This window comes from Pelecanus crispus, chromosome 6, assembly GCF_030463565.1.
Source record: "Pelecanus crispus isolate bPelCri1 chromosome 6, bPelCri1.pri, whole genome shotgun sequence".
Lineage (NCBI taxonomy): Eukaryota > Metazoa > Chordata > Aves > Pelecaniformes > Pelecanidae > Pelecanus > Pelecanus crispus.
Window position 1 is genome coordinate 27,527,847 of NC_134648.1, and position 18,918 is coordinate 27,546,764.

General features: G+C 50.6%; 2 protein-coding genes across 2 annotated transcripts in view; both read left to right on the plus strand.

The window, feature by feature from the left end:
* The window catches only part of ALKBH3 (alkB homolog 3, alpha-ketoglutarate dependent dioxygenase), a 117,860-nt gene that overhangs the window by 34,568 nt on the left and 64,374 nt on the right, over window positions 1–18,918 (plus strand). The window lies entirely within an intron of this gene.
* Window positions 827–1,189, plus strand: C6H11orf96 (chromosome 6 C11orf96 homolog). The gene has a single exon (XM_075713384.1). The coding sequence runs from the start codon at window positions 827–829 to the stop codon at window positions 1,187–1,189; it is 363 nt and encodes a 120-aa protein (XP_075569499.1).

The following is an 18,918-nucleotide window of genomic DNA, read 5'->3' on the forward strand; positions in this document are numbered from 1 at the left end:
TGTATGTTACTCCGACGGCAGCGATCCCCGCTGAAAGCTGCCGTGACCAAGTCTGTCAGTGTTCTTTTGCCGCCACGGAAATGGTGGTACTGATAAAAAAGCTGCGAGGTGAGATGTAGAAAGCTGAACTACGGCTGCGGCTCTCCGGGATGGAGCGAGCCCCCCCCCCCCCCCCGCCTGGCGCTGCACCGGGGGGCGAACGGCCTCGGGGCCCGGGGGAGAGCAGCCGGGGGAGCGGGGCCTCGGCGCGGCGGCGAGAGGGGCTGGGGCGGCGGGAGCGAGCGCGAAGCCTCCGCAGGGGCAGCGGCGGGGCTGCCCCGCCCGGGCCCTGCCCCCCTCCTGGGGTGGGGGGGGCCGGGGGCGGCGGCGCGGTGACAGCGGGGCCGGGGAGACGTCAGGCGGAAGGGAAGCGCCCGGCGGGCGGCGAGTGGGCTCCGCCGCCTCTGAGCATGCTCCCGCGGGGGCAGCGCCGCGATATATAAGGGCGCCGAGGCGCCGGCGGCGGCAGCGGCTCCGCTCCGGGGACGGGGACGCTTCGCACCGCGCTCCCAGCCGGTCCGACCCGACCCGACCCGCTCCGCTCCGCACCGCACCGCGCTCCCAGCCGGCCCGCACCGACCCGCTCCGCACCGCACGGTACCGCTCCGGACAGCACCGCTCCGCTCCGCTCCGCACCGCACCGCGCTTCTCCCGCCCCGCCCCGCGGGGTCCGGTCCCTGCCCGGCCGCGGCTGCCCGCCGGAGCCTCGGCGCCCGGCACGGCCGAAGCGGCGCGTCCCGCTCCGCCGGCCCCGGCCCCCGCGGCGGGCGCTGCCGCGGGCGGCGGGATGGCCGCCAAGCCGGCCGAGCTGATGGGCATCTGCTCCAGCTACCAGGCGGTGATGCCCCACTTCGTCTGCGTGGCCGAGGAGTTCCCCCCGCCCGCCCGCCCCGCCAAGGCCCCCAAGGGCAAGCTGCGGCGGCCGCGGCAGTCGCGCTTCAAGACGCAGCCGGTGACTTTCGACGAGATCCAGGAGGTGGAGGAGGAGGGGGTGTCCCCCATGGAGGAGGAGAAGGCCAGGAAGTCCTTCCTGCAGTCGCTGGAGTGCCTGCGGCGGAGCACCCAGAACCTCAGCCTGCAGCGGGACCGCCTCGGCAGCTGCCGCCTCCGCAACAGCCTCGACTCCAGCGACTCGGACTCGGCCCTCTGAGGGCGGCGGGGCCCGGCCCGGCTCGGTTCGGCCCGGCCCGGCTCGGTTCGGCCCGGCCCGGCCCGGCCCGGCGGCAGCGCGGCCGGCGGCGGCGGCACGGACTGGGCTGCATGGGCAGCCGGGTCGGGATGTTTTCTAAGAAAGCGCTTGTACCTTCGTTTCTATTTGATTGTATGAAACTCTCCGTTTAAAAGACAAAAAAAACCACCACCACCACCAACAAAAAAATCTTTTCTATTCGTTAGAAGAAATGAGCTGTTTTAGATGCATTGAGCTGCTGGACTTTATATTTATTTTTGCATTTAAACTGTTGACTGCATTAATTTAATATGTTTCTACCTGAATGTCTGTTATTATTTCCATAAAAGAGTAATAAAATCTGATATATTTGCACAGTACCTATCGGACTGTCCTTATTTCAGGGCTCTAACTGTCCTCTTTCAGCCTCCTTTCCCCCTTTGAAGGCTAAAGGGATTTAAAGGCTGTCGGCAGCTAAGGCGGAAGCGCTAACGCTTTCCTCGGGGATGCTGCTCGGAGAGACTTTGCGGTATGTACTGTCAGGTGCACGCTAAGGAAACGAGAGCCAAGTTAGACTGATTTTAGACAACTTTATTTGCTTGTTTGAGATCTTTGTCTTAACCTGAACTTACATTTAAGGAGCGTTTGTAACTGGTTGTGTCCGAGAACCTTAATCCGACTGGGCAAGCCTAGTGCATTCCCAGAAGTGGATATATACTTTCTGTCTTCATCTGAGTTGGTTTTGTGTCTTCTCCTCTTCTCACCCGTAAATTGTTAGCGCTGCAGAGCTGTTTGATAGTTGGATATAATGCAGTTTAATTTACTAGAGCAAGCGGTGCTATGTGGACATGCTTTTCTTGGAGTTGAAAAGCAAGGGTATGTTCATGTGGTTATAGGAGTGAAGTTACGTGGGGCTTCTCTGTGTGTGTGTGTGCAGGCACGTGTAAGATTTTGTCAGATTTGTCTGTGGTGTGTGTGCCAAAGGAGCATCTGAAGCTCCCTACAGAAGGAAGAGCAAATTCCTGAACTGGGAATCTTTTCCCTGTATTTTCTCCATTCTCTTGAAATATTCTTGTGCTAATAGCAGAATCCCACGGGAGCATCTTCCTTCAAGGCAACCCTCAGGCAGTTGAAACTTCCCAGTTATTAGGTATTAGTAGGATAGTAAGCTGTAGCCTCTAACTAACGTTTCTGTTGTAAGATTTTTCCGGGGAGTTACAGCTTTTATGTCCTGGCTTGAAGTGCAATCGTGCTGATAAATAGGGATAAACGGCATGCTGTGAGCTTATCGGGGGAGGTGAGAACTGGGGCAGGGGAAAAAGGTGAATGTGATGCGGGTGGAGAACAGGGTGCCTAGTTAGAGCTGGCAGCCCCGGACTTGCACCCGCTGGGCACTGAGGTACAGCAGATGACCTGTGTGAGGGGCCCGGTGGTGGCCCTGGACACAACTGAAGCCCGTCTCTCTCTAGCTTAAAGCTGAGGAAAATCGGGGGGCAGGGGGGCGGGCTTGGTTTTGGACAGGTCCTTCCCCAACTTTCATAAGTACAGGAAGAGTTTTAATAAATCCCTTGCAGTAGGAGAGGCAGCCGACCTCCAGCACCAGGGGAGGGTTGCGCGTGCAATCCAGTAAGTAAGGAAACAGGTCTGGGCTTTGAGCCGACCTCCTCGTAAAAAAGCATTTAAACCGCCCCACCTGTCCCCCCCCGCATGCAGTCTGTGAAACAGCTTGTCTCCCTTTGCCGTTAGACCCTGAGGGCTGCTTTCTGCGTAGGCGCAGTACATACACAACATCTATGTACAAGGCAAAGCAACTTGACCTCCAGAACAGCTTTCAGCTGGGCAAACTGGACTCGGTAAGAAATAATCAGTTACCAGCAGCTGGGCTAATTTTCCTCAACAGACTCCTAATGCTGTTACAAGTCTGGGATTTTTGAGTTTGTGAAAAGGTTTGAAACATCTATGGGAACTCTATAGCCTAAATGTTGCACAATGTTCACAGAGGGCTAACGAGCTCCATAAGCTTTCCAGAGGTGGTACAGCCTCCTCCCCATACTGCAGGTTTCAGACTACTTTTCAGTCTTGCTTTGCTTTCAGCTCTGCTACAAATCCCCGTGATACATGAAGCATGTGGTAGCTTCAAGGGGCTATGAGCGCATGATCCTTTTCCCCGCTCATCGTTTCTGTTTAGCAGCTGGGATTAATAGCAGGCCATTTACCGTCGCCCTTCCCAGCACTGCTTTAGCGTGCAGCTGTGCTGCCGTCGTGCAGGAGGCACAGGAGGCTGTGCTGCACCAGCCAGCAGCAGAGCATCGGGTACCCGCTCCCTGCAAGGCGGGAAATAGCCATATTCCCTTTTCTGTTTCAAGAGACAAATGTGGATGTTAACACAGAGAACAAAGAGGGTTTGAGAATCTGTTGTAGCATAATATTTGAGAAGAAGCCATATTCCAGTGGTTAGGCTGAATAAGTAAGTTTCTCTTCAACTGTTCTTTGTTAATATTTTTCTGCTCCATCTCCAAGTGAACAACATGGGAGATGCCAGTGCTAAAGATAGGCTAGCGTTTATCTTCCAAACAGTTACGATCGAGGCAAAAGGGTGAAAAGCCAGGGTGTTTTAGCTCTGTCCTGGAGAGGCCCTCCTGAATGCAGCTGGAAAAATAAACCTCCCTTCCAGTCTTCCTGTGCTGCTAATTTTGAAGGTTTCTCTGGCAATGGTTTTTAGCATCATGGATATCTGTCCTGTAAGGATTGCAGGAAAACCTATTAAATTCACTTTACTGAGGGTAATGACTGTATCAAAGGGGTTTGAGTCTGTCACCGACTACCCAGGCTTGAGATGTGGGCTGTACATTTCCCTTCAGCAATTCACAGCTTAAAAGCATCCAGCAGATGCCACTTACGGTGATGCTCAGGGTGGCAGCGAGTAGGCACGAGCATCTTATGTCTGCACAGGAAGGACATGGGAGCCAAACGCTCACAGCGCAGCAGCACGGGTCTCGGGGCGGAGGGGAGACTGAGCACCCCAGGGGTGCTTTTGGCCCTGTTTCTCCAAATCACAGGAAATCACACAGCAGAATTTGTCTTTAATAGGACCTGCGTTTTATTCTCGTATCGCTTCATGTGTAAATCATCCCGTCCTCTGCAGCGAGAGGAGTGCCCGGTGGGGTGAGTAAAAGCTTGAACCTGAAAGCATTTCTTTTATTCTCTTCCTGTTTTGTGTCCAGTGCCCTTCAAGCTCGTCAGCATTTTTCCCCTGTGCTCATGTTGAAATGCTGTGTTAGTGTAAAGCTACTCCTGCTGGTGTGGTGGATGTGTACCTCCGCGCCTTACATTGGCCTGACGAGCATAGAGGGGATCTGAATGGTGCAGTGTCATTGCTCTCCTGGCATCAGGAAAAAAAAAAAAAAAAATCCTCTCTGTGCATCTTATGGACAAGCTTTTTCTGCTTTTTTTTCCAAAACGTTTTGGTTAAATTTGTCTCAGTAATTCCTGGAGGATTTCTGGTTGCAATTTAGTGTTCAGCTCAAGGGGCTGAGGACAGTCTCCTCTCCTAGCTGTGCGTGCACTGTTTCTGCTGCTGGGTGACTTCTCTCATCTCTGGGTTTCCATGGACTCACTGGGGACGCTTCAGAGCAGAGCTGCTATCGGGAATGAATATGAGAAGGTGCTTGTAATTCCTGCAGGTTTCTGTGCTGGGATCCAGAGCATGCGTTTGCTTTAGAAGCTGGTTAATGATGACATGACTCCTGACCCTTACCAACGCTGTGGGTCTGATCCTGCAGGACCGCGGTGGATGGACTGCGGGGCACTGCCCTGGGTAAGAAGCACCACATAACTGTTGCTGCCTAACCTCCAAAGTAACAGCAGAGACGTGGGACAAAGCACAAACCGAGGCATCTATTTAGTTGTCAGGCTGACAGCGAACAAATTGCTGTGTAACAGGGGCCAACGGATGAGCTCTAGCAAATCTGGTTGCTGTGGTTTTTCAAATGTTAGCAGTGCCGGCGGTTTGCTGGCTGCCATCTGAGGGGTTGTAGCTCCCTGGCAGCATCAGCAGAGCACAGCATGTGTGTGGACCTCAGCCCCCGCGGCCCTCGGTCTTAGGTGCGGGCTGTTGAAGGCAGCACCAGAGAGGAGAGCAGCACGATTCTCGAGGTTGCATCTAGCCTTGTTTGAACCTCAGCTCCGGTGGCATGGCTTGGCCCAAGCTGTCTTTTGTACATGTGCAAGATGCACACAGGGCTTGCATTTCCGTGGGGAAAAAAAATACTTCAGGGAGGTGCAGATAGCCTGAGATCCCTGAGCAGAGCTCTGGCTGCCTGTGCAGTGATGCACCGCTGCCCTGGATTTGCGGTTTAGCTTCTCACAGCCATCTTAAATAGAATGCGCAAACTGTGTGCAGTGCTTCAGCAAGCCTGGCTCCAGACTTTAGGGGTCCTTTTTAAGCTGTAAAGATGCAAGATTACATCCTGAGCAGAAAACAATCAGGTGCCCAGTAATAACACATGCAAGGGGACCTCACCTTCTCCTGAAGTCGGAGGCCATTGCACAGCACGGGGAGGTGGCCAGCTCAGCCCTGCAGGCTTCATCAAGAAGTAGTATGTGGTCTTTCACTTCCACCCAAGCAGCCACCTGAACTCAGGTGGCTGAACTTGGGGGAATTAATTAAGTGTGGGAATGAATTCATTCCCAATCAGCATCTCATCACACATACACACGTGTGTGTCCCTGTGCCTGGTCTGTCTAGTCTAGAGTGAGTGCTGCTAACAGAGCAGCCCAGCTCTTGACTGTAGAGCAAAGCACCTCCAGATATTCAATTGACAGTGCAATGAGTTTAACTGGTATCAGGGGAGAAGGAAATACTTCCTGCATAACCAATAACTGCGTTGTCAGAGTCGTGTGACTGTTTCTTGTGCCAGAGCATCAGCTTTAAGGCTATTAAATGTGTGAACTTGGTAATTATGCACTTATGACTACTGTGTTAGCAAACATCATGGTATGTTATAAATAGTATAGGGTCAGATCTTGATTTTGGCTGCACTGGTGTCAGCCTGGCTTTGGTCCAGCTGTACTCTGGAGTCGATCTGGATTTGCCTCCTGACAATTCATGCTATTCGCTGATGTTCCTGAGCACGTTTCTGGACTGGCTTGAAATGTCCAAGCCATTGCTCCTCTGCTCCGTCACGCCCAGGATACTCTGAGTCTTCATACACCCTTACAGAAATGTAACCGTCATCGTGCTTCGGGAGCAGTGTGGATGATGTGCACCCGCCTGGCTGGGACATCTGTTCCCTGCTCCCAGATGGAGCGGGAGCCAGCGGCAGCGATGGGGAGAGGCTGGGGGAGCTGGGGCAAGAGGGGAGGGGGCTTTCCCTCAGGTCCTTCCTGAGTCCAGGCTGATATGAAACTGCAGAAGACTTTCTTTGAAACCAAACGGAGATTTGCCTGGGTCTGATTTCAAACAAAACAAGATCTACCATGATAATTTATGACTCTGTCTTGAACAGAGATTCTTTGTTTGGAAATATTTGCATTGAAGAGTTGAAGTTATTTATTAGGAACTGGTGAAAGGGAAGTTTTCTTCCTTGGCTTGATTTAAGACCCTGTTGTTGTGGAAGATCTTTTTTTTTCCCTGTGAAGAAAATGACCTTTCTTGGGCAGGAGGGAAGGGGACTGGCAAGAAGGGAGGGAGGGAGGGAGAGAACACAGCTCGCTTGTGAAACAGCTTTTGGCTAATACAAAACCATGTGAAGGATGTTTATGTGCTTGTTACTTTTAATCTCGGGTTCTGGCAAGTCAATGGTTTCCCTTTGAGAAGTATTTGGAGGTCCTGACCGTGATCATTAAAGATCCATTTCAGTCTCTTTTCACAACAACCTCTAATGTCTGAGGGAGCTTGCACTCCACTGACTTGAATCTTTCAGCGGAAATTCAGCGAGGTAACGTGGTTTCTCCACCGTTCCTTAAGTAAAAGCAAACAGAAGTAAAGCAGCATCAGAAACATAGGTTATTGCTCGTGTTTAGTGTTAAACATTTGCTGTTAAGCTGAATTGGATGCATATCAACCGTATGGCAGCAATGCGTATGTGGCTGGCATTTATCGGCCGGAAATGCATGCAGAGGGGTTTCATGGAGGCGTAGATGTGGTATCATGGTGACCTGCACAGCTCCAAGGCAATCTGCACTTTGGAGGCAGGCTGGATGGTTGGATTTTGAAGGGGTGGAAAGATGCAGAAGCACCGAAACCTGGAAGGACACAGCTCTGTCACTTGGCAGACAGGCAGCTAAAGCAGAGTTGTCTGGGAACGGAGCTGCTGGAGCAGAACCAAATGGTGCGGGGAGAGGGGAGAGGCAGGAAGGAAAGAAAGAAAGAGACAAAAATACGCAACCTCAGAGCAAAATTGGATGTGGCCTGCATGCCTAAGGCAGCAAACAAGTTAGCCTGTTTTTAATCAACTTCCATTGGTAGCACTCCTGAGTTTACGCACCCTTGGGATCCAACAAAATGAAATGAAGTTTTGCCTGCTTTTTCTAGTTCTGAAGCATATTGACATTTTTATGTGACGTTTTTGTTTGTTTCCCAAAATAAATGTGAGAGTTATCAACCAACTTCTCCTTTTCCCAGAAAATCAACCTAAAATATCCAATCCACTAGCTTTAGGAGTTTAGTTATTAATTTTATGACTGCATCTATGTGTGTGTTTACTCCTGGATGAAGTGTCCCTATGGGTTTTTACCATATAGATGAAGCAAGCAAGGGGGCAGAGCGGGGGAGGTGGCAGGATTGCTGAGATTTCTGCTTAGTTTTAGACGTGAAGGTGCTCCAGGGCTCAGAGCAGGGGTGCTGCTGGATGGGGCTCCTGGGCTTTACTGCTTGTTCGGGGACAGAAAATGGTCTTGTGCTCACAGGGAGAGATGGAGAGTTAGGGGAGAGGGTGCTGTCTGGATCCTGCTGTTTGTGCACTGCATGGCCCCGAGCAAGCTGCTTCTCTCTGCACCTCAGTTTCCCTGTCGGAGGCTGGGAATTGGTGAGGCTTGATTCATTAATCCCTGCAGATGGAGGTCTGTTGCTTTGCAGCCCTGGGAGATGCGTTTGGTTGGTGAATGGAGAGGCGTTGGATTTATTCAGAGGACAAATGCCCAGCAATGTGATGTCATGGTTTATAAAACTCACAGGTGTGTGGTGAGATCACTTGTGACAAAGAAGGAGGCTTTGCTTTGCCAGAAAGCCCCATGCAGAGCCCAAGTCCCTCCGGTCCAGACTCCCCGTATCACCCATCGGAGGCTGTGTCCAGCCCCTGGCTGACCGGGGGCACCTGCCCTTTGGGGACACACACACTTTCTGCTGCTCAGCAGATACTTTTGGGAACTGGGGAGAAAAAAGTGTCCTGCCACTTGCTGGTGAACTGTGCTAGGATTTCAGGCTGAGAAAGCTGATGAATGTTATTCACACATTACCAGGCTTGCATGTGGCCTTCTCAGGTGTCCCATCCCCTTGCTCGGGGACCTGAGCCTGGTGGCTCTCCTCCTTCTGCTATGCAGGGACCCCATGGTGTTTCTACATTAGGAAAGGGCTTATTTTGTCAGCATGAATGTGAGTGTGGATCAGGGAGGAAGGAGGACTTCATGTGAGCATCTGAGAGAAGAGGATGGCATTGCATCTGAGCTGAAATGTGGTCGCTTCAGGAGCTTAGTGGAAACGAGCTGATCAGAAGGACATACAAGGAACGTGATGACTGAGCAGGTCAACCAGGGGAGGAGTAACACTTCATGTGAAAGAAAACCTGAGTAAAATGACATAGCTAAGTAAACAGTGCCAGCAAGTACTGTAGAGTCTTTGCAGATGGAGATGTCATGCTTCCATAGGATCAGTATATGACTAGGGTGGCGATACGGAGCACCCAGAGGGGATGCTGCAATGGATAAGCTATTCTGTGTACCAAGGTAGCCAATAAGCCAATAACAAGAATTTTTACCTAACCTCATACAGACTGTGTAAATATTACAAAAGGGCATGGTGGTGATGCTACATTTTGGTACTATAAGCAGTGCTTCCTAAAGCAACAAGTCTGAGCACCTACAAGCCTCGAGGAGCTCTTTATTTAGCTCAAGGTGTATACAGATGCAATGAGGGGGCCCTTTGCAATAGATATAATCAAGCATTCAAATTTCACAGCTCTGTAGGGTGAAATTTCCTCCTCTACAGTAAGGCCTTAGTTTCAAGGATGAAAATTAAAACAAGAAGTAAGAAAGGCTTGCAGATATCTAGGCTCTGGATATTAGGAGTCCATGATAAATTTAACTACCAGAAAGACTTTTCAAAAAGAATAAAAATAGCTAGCATAGTTAAATAGTAGATTAAAGAATATTATTAGAAGTAAAAAGATATCCTGCAAAAAGCATAAGTCATGTCCAAAGGGGGAAAACAGAAAGGATCATAAATGCTGGGATGTTAAATGTGAAATCATAATAAGACATGCTTAAAAAAAGATTTTGAAGAATGGCTTGTAAAAGGCTAGAAGCTTCTGCTATAAGCTTTTGCAAACACATTGAAAGAAGGAAGCTAGCTAGAAAGTCTTTGGCCCTCTGGCTGAATGGAGACTACAGTGAGCACTCAAGGAGGATAAGGCAATATCAAAAAAGCTAAGCCTATTCCTTGCGACACTGTAAACTGCATATACTTCACTATATATTCAATATGAAGTACTCTAAAGCAGCAGTTATTGATAATGAAAGAGATGCTGGAGTCATTTGGGATAGTCTTAAGTCAACTTGCTACTCAGTAATGATAAGAATGTTGACAATTACTAGGAAAGAAATCAAGAGCAAAACAAAAATCCTAATCTGGCAACTGTATAAAATGGCAGTGCTCTGGTATCTTGAATATTTTGTTTAGGTCTAGTTATTTAAAAAAAAAATTAAAAAAAGGTATCTCTATTTCCTGTTGTTGAACATGAATTTAATAGACTAGGACATTTTGGTTTCGGGAAAAAAAAAAGGAAGATAGGAGGGAGATGCAGGAATTCATTAACAGTTTGCGAAGATCAGTGAGGAACTTCTTAATTCTTTCTGTCAATACAAGAGCTGGAGCACCATATAAGTTATTGGACAGCAGGTTTAGGACAGACGAAAGGAAATACTTTTCTTGCACAATGAATAACAGAATCACACAATTTACTGTCAAAGGATGTTGTGGATGCCAAAAGGACTAGCCCGCGCAAAAAGCAGTTAGGCAAATTCCTAGGAGAAGGATTTATGTAGAGCTAGTAACGATCACATGGGGATGGGGGACAGAGGCTTCCCAAACCATTGGCGGCCAGAAGCTGGGCGGGCGCTCCCAGGCGATGTACGGGTGCTTCTCCTGTGCATGTGGCCGCAGTTGCAGCCAGACGAGGGACCTTTATCCGACCAGCCGTAGCCTCCAGATGCCCCTGGGCTGCCGCCCGGCTGGGCTAGCTGCCTCCGCTGCTCTGGGGCAAAGTCCAGTCGCCCGGCCTGCCCTGGGCACGGCCCGGCAGCTGCGTGTCCGGGCAGAGCAAGGGAAGGTCAGAGGTGCCGATCCCCCGCCAACGCTCCCCGGGCAGCCCTTGGCCGGGGCCAGCCCTCATGGCCGTGGTAGAGCAACAGCCCCTTCTCCACGCAGCGTCCGGTCTCTGGCGGGAAGTGAGCGCCGGCGTGGTCCCTCTAAGAACGTCATTGATACCTGCCTTGGAGGGAGGTGTTCAAGGCTGTGTTATTTCATAGAATCATGGAATCATAGAATGCTTTGGGTTGGAAGGGACCTTGAGAGATCATCGAGCCCGCACGAACGTTGTGTTAAGCCCAAGATTGGGGGAAATTTTTGGTAGGAGCCACGCAGAACCCCCCGAGGCTTGTTGCAGTGAGCTGCCCAGCCAGCCAGGCACTGCAGGCGGGTGGGCTGAGGCGAGAGGCTGAGTGTCCCCGTGCAGCCCCTCTCTGCCCCGCAGCGATGCCGTGCCCAGTGCTGTGGTGCATGCGTTTGTGTGTGCGCTTTTGGTTTGGTTGCTTTCAAGCAATTGGAAATTCAGCTTTATAAGCAGAAAGCAAAGATTTCCGTGCTTGTCCTCCTGTGTCTGTGTCCCTACAGACGTGTGCTTTATCTCCTACCCTGTGCTTAATTCCTGCGTAGGCACATGGAGACTGATCTTAAAGTGAGCATCAGCACCACCTCCAGAACATATCTAAATAAAGCAGAAGTTGAGTGCCAGCGTGTGGTTCCTTTCCAAATGCCATGTTGGTCCTGCTAGAGAAAATGGTTATTTTATAGGCTGCAGGGTTAACATTTCAGGGGGCATGATTAGAAAAATAAAATAAATGTCCAAGTAAAAAGAATTGGGCCACATTTTGCAGTGACTAAGTAACTCCACTCAATAAATGGAATTATACTGGGCAAGGAATAACTCATCCTAGAATTTGGCTCAGGATTTGTTGCTGGAGCCCAGACAATAATAACGGGTAGACTGGGATTGTATGTGAAAAGCCGGGATTGTGTTTTTCCCTGCTGTTACCAAATGTGCAGTGCCTATTTTTATCGAGTACGTTCCTAGCTCACGTACGATGGGATGAAAGCTCTTGTCACTGTGTGATGCCCCAGCTTCCTACACAAACACACTTATACATGTGTGCAAGGTCTTGGCTGATCCTCATAGCCTGGCTTGACGTGTTTCCTGCTGCTTATCTGCTGGGCTTGGACAAGGCCAGTGAAAGTCTGGAGAGGATCCTGGTGTTGCTGAGCATATTGGACCTTCCTGCTCAGGGCTTTCCACGTCCCCTGCTTGCTCGGCTCCCCCAGAAGACCTGTGCCTGCGGTTTCCTTGCACTTTAGCAGAGATCTGCAGCCTCAGAGGAGCGGGACAGGTGATCGCCCTGCCTGGGTGAGCTGGCCATCTGAGTGGGAGGCAGGCTGAAGAGGAAGGCTGCCGCCATCACAGGGGTCCCTGGTGCACTGTGGGCAGGGGCAGGGGCAGGATTCCCCGAGGAAACCACTGGGGCCAGGAGGTCTTGCTGGCTTTCAGCATGCAGCTGTTTCTGCAAGATCTGTTTGCGTTCCTCTGACAGGGCCTTCAGCCTTTTTTTTTAAAAAAAATACTGTTCAGATTTAAAAAAAACCCAAATGCTGTTAAAGTAAGGGTCAGGTCTCCCTTGTCCATCCACTGGCTCTTAGGAGGCCTCTGGATCCTGCCCATCCTTAAGGCTTCTGGGGCCTGAAGCCTGCAACATGCTACCATATCCTCTGTGAATATCTTAAGACTGCGCTGGACCTGAGGGGCATAAGGAAAACCCGCCAGGTCAGACTGCAGCGAGCTGGCTCCTCTGGGCTTTGCTGGGCTCGCTGCAGATTGGGAGCTACATGCCAAGCTCCTCCTGGGCTGCTCTGGTTCATTCCCTGCATGTCAGCAGGGCTTTCTGGAAAAGGAGGGCAGGACTCAGGAACTTTGGGGACTATTTTCTTGCACCTCTTGCGGTTATGTCCCTGTAAAACACCAGTTTTGTATCATTAAAGGAGTATATGCTGTCCGGCCCACAGAAAGCTACCTCTTTCGTCCGTGTTCCTTAAAATATAAATAGGGTTGACATAATGTTTAGCTCAGCCTTCCCCAAGTACATTTTGTTTTGTGAAGCTCTGGTTTGTTAGTGTTCCCAGCTGAATAAAACCTGCCCCGAGGAAGCAGTCCTGAGCCTGCAGAGCAGAGCGCCTCTTCCCACCACCACATGACCCATCCATCACACAATGTTCTGCTCTTTTTTGCCATCATCCCAAAGCGAACAAACTTCATGGAAAACCGTAATTCTAATTCACGTTTGCGCTGCCTGCCTGCTGCTCCCCAGTCTGCCCTGCGCTCACAGCTCTGATTTACAGCCCAGCGACTGCTTGTGTCTATAACCTCGGCAGATTCACATTTTCCATTTTGCTATCTCTCTCTCGGCCCGATACGTGCTCAAGTGGGACAGCACGTGAGACTCAGCCTCCTTAGCAGCTTGTAAAGTACATCATGGTTCTCAAAGCAAGTGTTATTTTTACCCTCTCCCCCTGCTTGTTGGTGGCACTGATCTGAAAGCAGCCCTCACAGCTGTGTCCCAGCCACCACACGCTTCGGCCAACAGCTTCCATCATACCTAATGAGGTGGGAGCATCACGTAGGTCTGCCTGGGTGAGGGATGCCTGCACCTCGGAGCGGGGCGAGGCTTCTCTCCCCATCTCCAGCCTTGTTTCACAGTTCCCTGGACACAGCCTCAGCCAGAATCAGGCCTTCAACGTGCTTCACTTTGTGCGTGCCTGCCAAAAACCTCTGTGTCGTGCTGGATTCATTATGGAGATCTCGCCTCCTATCTCCGAGTCCCACAGCACATAGAAGAATTAAAGATATTAATAAGTAAATACTTCCTGTCAGAATGTTGTGGGGATTTTTTTTGGCCAGGAAATTGCTTGTTTATTTTTTCTTCTGTGTTGATTTTTCTTTGCCCAGCTTAAATACTTGCTTTTGATTAAAATTGGAAAAAAATCTGATTCTGCCTCTCCTGCAGCAATGGGAGGTGCAGCTCTGCGGCCTGGCACAGCTCTCCTCTCAGCTGGGGTGGGTGAGGGCATCTCCCTCCTCGCCCTGGGGCTGTGCCAGCCCCATGAGGCAGTGCTGCTGGGAAGGGCGCTGGCGAGGCGGGGAGGATGGCAGACCATTTTGGGGGGACTCAGGCAGAAGGGCGGCGGGGGGTGCCCAAGTGACAGCTAAAGTCGAATTTTCAAAATGCTCTGCTTTTGTTTCTTTCACCAGAGAGAGAGCAGTTTTTGGGAGAACATTGCTTTTTGCCTCTTTTTCTGTCTAACTCGAAGAGCTGCCATTGATTTCAGGCCTAGAGAACAGAGCCGGGTGCGGGGGCAGAGGGCTGGAAGAACACGCGTGCTGCTGCACATAGGCAGCGGACTGAGGTAACCTTTTCAATTGCTCCTGTAAAAACTGTTCAAGCGCCTCTGTCAGAGTCTTCAGACTTTAAAAAACATCGTTAAGGCTTTTTATTTAATGATGCTGGAACAGGAAAGCATTAGGGCTCCCTTCTTGTTGGCAAAAGGCAGGAGGACCTGACTTCTTGAGGGAGGCTGTGTGCAAGCACGGGAGCAGCCCACAGCGCAGGCACAGGCACCCGCCTGTCCTGAGGGTGCACGTTGCTTGCTCACGAGCCATGGGGCCACGGCTCCGGTGAAAGTCTTCCAGTGCAGACGTCTAAGCACAGTGTACCTCAGCCCTGCCTGCCTTTGGGGATGCTTTAACCTGATTAAAACTCAGGAAGAGCTCTGACCTTTTTGTGTTGCTCACCTAGCATGGTTAATACAGTCCCAGCCCCAGCTGCTCTCACTGCGTTAACAGCTCCTTGGAGAACCTCCAGCCACCTGCAAACATGCCCAAACACCCACACAAACACACAACTTGTAAAACACGGGATACAGCCTACCCGTGGTTACACAAAGCACTCTCATTTTTATCCATGATTTACAGATGCATGCACTAAACACAAACCCAGCACATCACGCGCACCTCCTGCTTGAGTGCACCAAACACAAACCCACAGCTTTGTTTACCCTGGCAGTACGTCTGTATACTGAATGCAAAATGTGTCCTCATGGCATAGGGTTTGTCTTTCAAAGAATCCGACTGTCCTATGTGTGCAGTAAAAGACAAGCTGGACAAGTAGCTCCATGAGAGAAGTTGCAGAGGCTGAGAGCTGCCTCCAGCCCAGCTTTGCTGCTGGGTGGCTGTGCTGCTGAAGCTGATTCAGCTGGCCCCCGCCACAGCGAGAGCTGCCAGCTGAACACAAAGACTCCTTGTAGTCTGGGGCTGCTGTGGCCAGACAGAACAGCGGAGAAAACTGTTGCGTCAATATTTACCCGAACCACACGCACAACTCTGCATGCTGTCCAGAAACGCGTGTGCTTAGCGTATGGCCTGCACACAGATTTCCATGTGTTTCTGTACGTAAAGCTGTAAGAGCACGTGCGCCCTATGCAGCACCCATAAAGCCATGCGCAATCTCCAACATGCCTCACACGCTTGTGTGCCCGCACTACACATTGCACTGAAAACCTCTCTCTGCGGAGGAGACCGCAGCCTCTGGTGCTGGCTGAAATGCAGGAGCGGGCAAGGTGCTTAGGGATGGCCAGTGTATAGAAGGCAGATCTGAAACTGAAATGCCACCAGGATTTTAGAGGTGGGACTTCATGACACTTTGGTGGCTAACAAGTGTGTGGAAAATAGCCTCTAGTTTCTCAGTATGTGAATACTGTACATGCATCCACTAGTAAGTGACAATTAGCGTAGGATATTAGCTGGCCAGCAGTGGTACAGTGGCAACCAGAGGGAAAAGTTGGTTGCCGTTAATGGCAGTGGCACTGAGAGGCACTTCTGCCAAGTCAAAACCAGCCCCTGGCTTGCTGTGAAGGGGCCTATGAATAACACACAACGCAAGTGCTTGTTGCCCTTAAAACTGAAGCCATAAAAAGAGCATAAATAGCCCTCAAATTATGACTGCTTGTTCTTGGATCGCACTCACTGTGTTTCAGCTGCAGTCTCACAAGGACTTAACTTAAGGCTTTGGTTTAATATCTCTCCAGGCTGGGGGAGAAGGGAGTTTCTGGGGTCTCCTCTTGCCCCAGGAGTTTGCAGTGATCATGTAATAAGCTGAGGGATTCAAGTGGGTTTTGCTGAGATGCAGCATCCCGAGCGGGCTGGGCTCCTGCTGGCTCAGCTGCTCTCGTGGTTATGCCCAAGGAGGCTGAGGCAGGGGGTTAGGGCTCCTCTTGGCTCACAGAGCCACTGTCACAGCACGCCTGTGAGCCACGGTTTCGTGCCAGGCTTCTCATGCTTCATGTACGTGCTTGGAGCAGGGGAACGACAAGCAAGTCTGGGTCAAGGCTGAGTGTGTAGGGGCTGTTAGTAGCCCTCCCAATCCTTGGAGGAAAATTGGAGGCGTGAGTAAATGCATTTAAGGCTCTTGAGCTGGAAAATAAAGAACAGGAACCTCAAACGTGGTGTTCTTAGCATAATCACCTGTGTACTGCTCTGCTCCTCTCCTGCAAAACAAAATCAGAGCAACATTACCTTATGGTATTTTGGGTTACTGACTGTTGGTACTTAAATATTTAAGGTTGGAAGGGCCAGGTGAGGTAAGTGCTATTCGTTCCCCCAAAACCTGAGCATTTTGAGAAGGATTCGTGCTGGAGGCAACATGAAGGTATCAGAGCTGTCTTTTCCTTTCTTTCTCCCATCAGGAAGGCTAAGTGAGGCAGAAAAAATAGTGTAAGATTAGAGGAAAATAGGGGTGAATGTTACAAAGACTTGGACATTGTGGGAATCTTTGTTGACACTTGATACCCAGCAATGCTCACTCTGTGACAAGCTGTGGAAGGTGGTACCGCTCTGGTCCTATGGAAGCCACAGGTGACGCTGTGAAAAAAAGATGATGCCTGATAGCATCAGGGCATGGAAGAACTAGGAAGGGCAGGCTGGGCCCTGGGAGTCTTGCTGTGCAGATGGGCAGCATGGTAATACATGTGAAAAGGTGTCATCTGTTATCTGTTTCGCCCTCAGTCATACCACTGAGCTTGCTTCAAGCCCCCTTTTGTGCCTCCCACACTTTCTGTGGGGCCGTATCTGAGCTGAGGTCAGGCTTCCTTTGCAGTTAGCTGTCCTGGGACAAGGAGACAGCAAATAAAATCCAAAAGATAAATGGTGGCTGATAGTCCTTTCGTGTGTCCCAGCGACCTGGCTTTGTTGTTTAATGGCTGGCAGCTCTCCCTCTGTGCAATGTTCCCTGGAGACCAAATGCATAAACCCTCAGCTTCTCACGTATCAGGTTCCAGCAGACGGGGATCCAAAAAGGCTTTTAGAAGAGGGATTTCTGCTCACTCGCTGATTATCGATTGGTGCAAAGAACAAAATGCTCTTCATGCAGTAGGAACCCACATATCTTTGTATCTTTAGCAATAAAACCGAATACTGGCTTCTGAAGTGCAAAGTACAGCCAGGGCCCTGCATGGCGGACCTAAGGCTGCTGCTTCGCACTGGGGCCTTGCTTCTGACTTCTGCTTCTAACAAGGGGGTCAGCAGGGAGGATTTTGTGATGAGATGTGGGATGTGGTTATTGTTTTTTTCTTCATGCTGCCAGGGTCTCTGTGTGAGTGGGAAGCAGGGCTCCCCTTCTGTGCTGCACGCTCCCTTTCCCAAGAGCCTCGTGCCTGACTGTAGCAATGTGCGCACTCGATGCACCTCGGTGTCCTGTCTGCAGGGCATGAACCTGGGGGAGCAGGCTGGGGCTGGATGTACTTCTTCTTCCATGAGTCTGATCCAGGGCTTTTCTCCTGGGTAGGAAGCAGTTGTGGGAAACAACGCCCAGGAGGTGTGGATATTTAGGAAGGGGGCAATGCGGTTTGAAGCACGTTGCACTCTCCATGGGGGACCAGCTTGCAGCAGAAGAGCACTGGACTGGTGTGACAGGGGTCCAAGCTCAGCCAGGAGGGATCTATCCGTGGACCAGTACAACCTTCAGGTAAGAAAGTCATCTGTCTGGATCAGTGGACCTTGCCTGTATAACCAACAAAGGGGAATTGTACTGTGCATTAGGGATGCATTCTGTATTATCCTGGCAAGCTCCCCTACACATGAATGTGTGGTACATGAGGGTGCAGCAGTTGTGTGTGCAGCTGTGCAAAGTGGCAGAAGCTTTCAACGTGTCCCTGGGGCCTCCACAGACCTCTTGGGGTTACCGTGGTCAAAGGAGAGTGGCTCTTGCTTCCCCTGGACTAACTGGCAGGGCTGTGCTGGAGCCACGCTGCAAGTGTGGGACACTCCGGCTTGCTCAGCTCTGGGCAGATTTATTATTTAGGGCATAGCCTCAGAAAACAGGATCCCAGAACCAGCTGGGTCCAGAAGCTGTTATTTAGTAATTTAATTCATTATTTATTATGGATCTGTATTCATTCTATTTATGTATTTCTTTTTTAATACATTTTCCTTTTTATTTTATTTATGCATTTTACATTCAGGTATCTGCTTAGTACAGGCAATGGAGTTGGTCATGTCAATCTCAGATATTGAACCTCTCATACTGCCAGAGCTCAGAGGGCAAAGCTAAGGCTGAATATCCACCCCAAAGTCAGCACTTTCTAGTCCTGAAGGCCTAAATCCAAAACAGGACCCACCATGTCTTTAGGAATCTGTACCTAACATTTAAGTGTCACAATCACTCCAGCTTAAACCTACAGATGCTCAGCTATTCACGGCAATCAAGTTTCTGGTTGTCTGCCCAGCAGCACTGGCTGAAGTCTCAGAGAGGACTGGCCTGAACCCACAGCTGTCCTCAGACCAGGTCACCTAGAATAGGCCTCAGATAGATGTCAACAAACAATGGCATGTGTGTGTTATTTTATCTGCCAGCCCAGCAGATAGAGCATTAACCTTTGGAGGGGCAGAAATGAATACTTGCATTCAGTCCTTTCTCTGGCTGATTTGGCTCTGGGAATAAACCTGATTCCCCCACATCCTGGAGGGCAGTGTAGGCAGAGGGGACTGTGAAACCCCTGGCTGCAGCTCTGTGGCTGGTTTTGTCACCCTAGGCAGGGTCTCAAGCTTCATGGTCCTGAGGAGAGAGACTTGCTGCTCTTAGCTCAAAGGCTGTCACCTAAGCCCTTCTCCTTGGCCACT

Bases quoted from the DNA above. Each gene is read 5' to 3' on its own strand.
- C6H11orf96 (XM_075713384.1), top strand. From the start codon at position 827: ATGGCCGCCAAGCCGGCCGAGCTGATGGGCATCTGCTCCAGCTACCAG.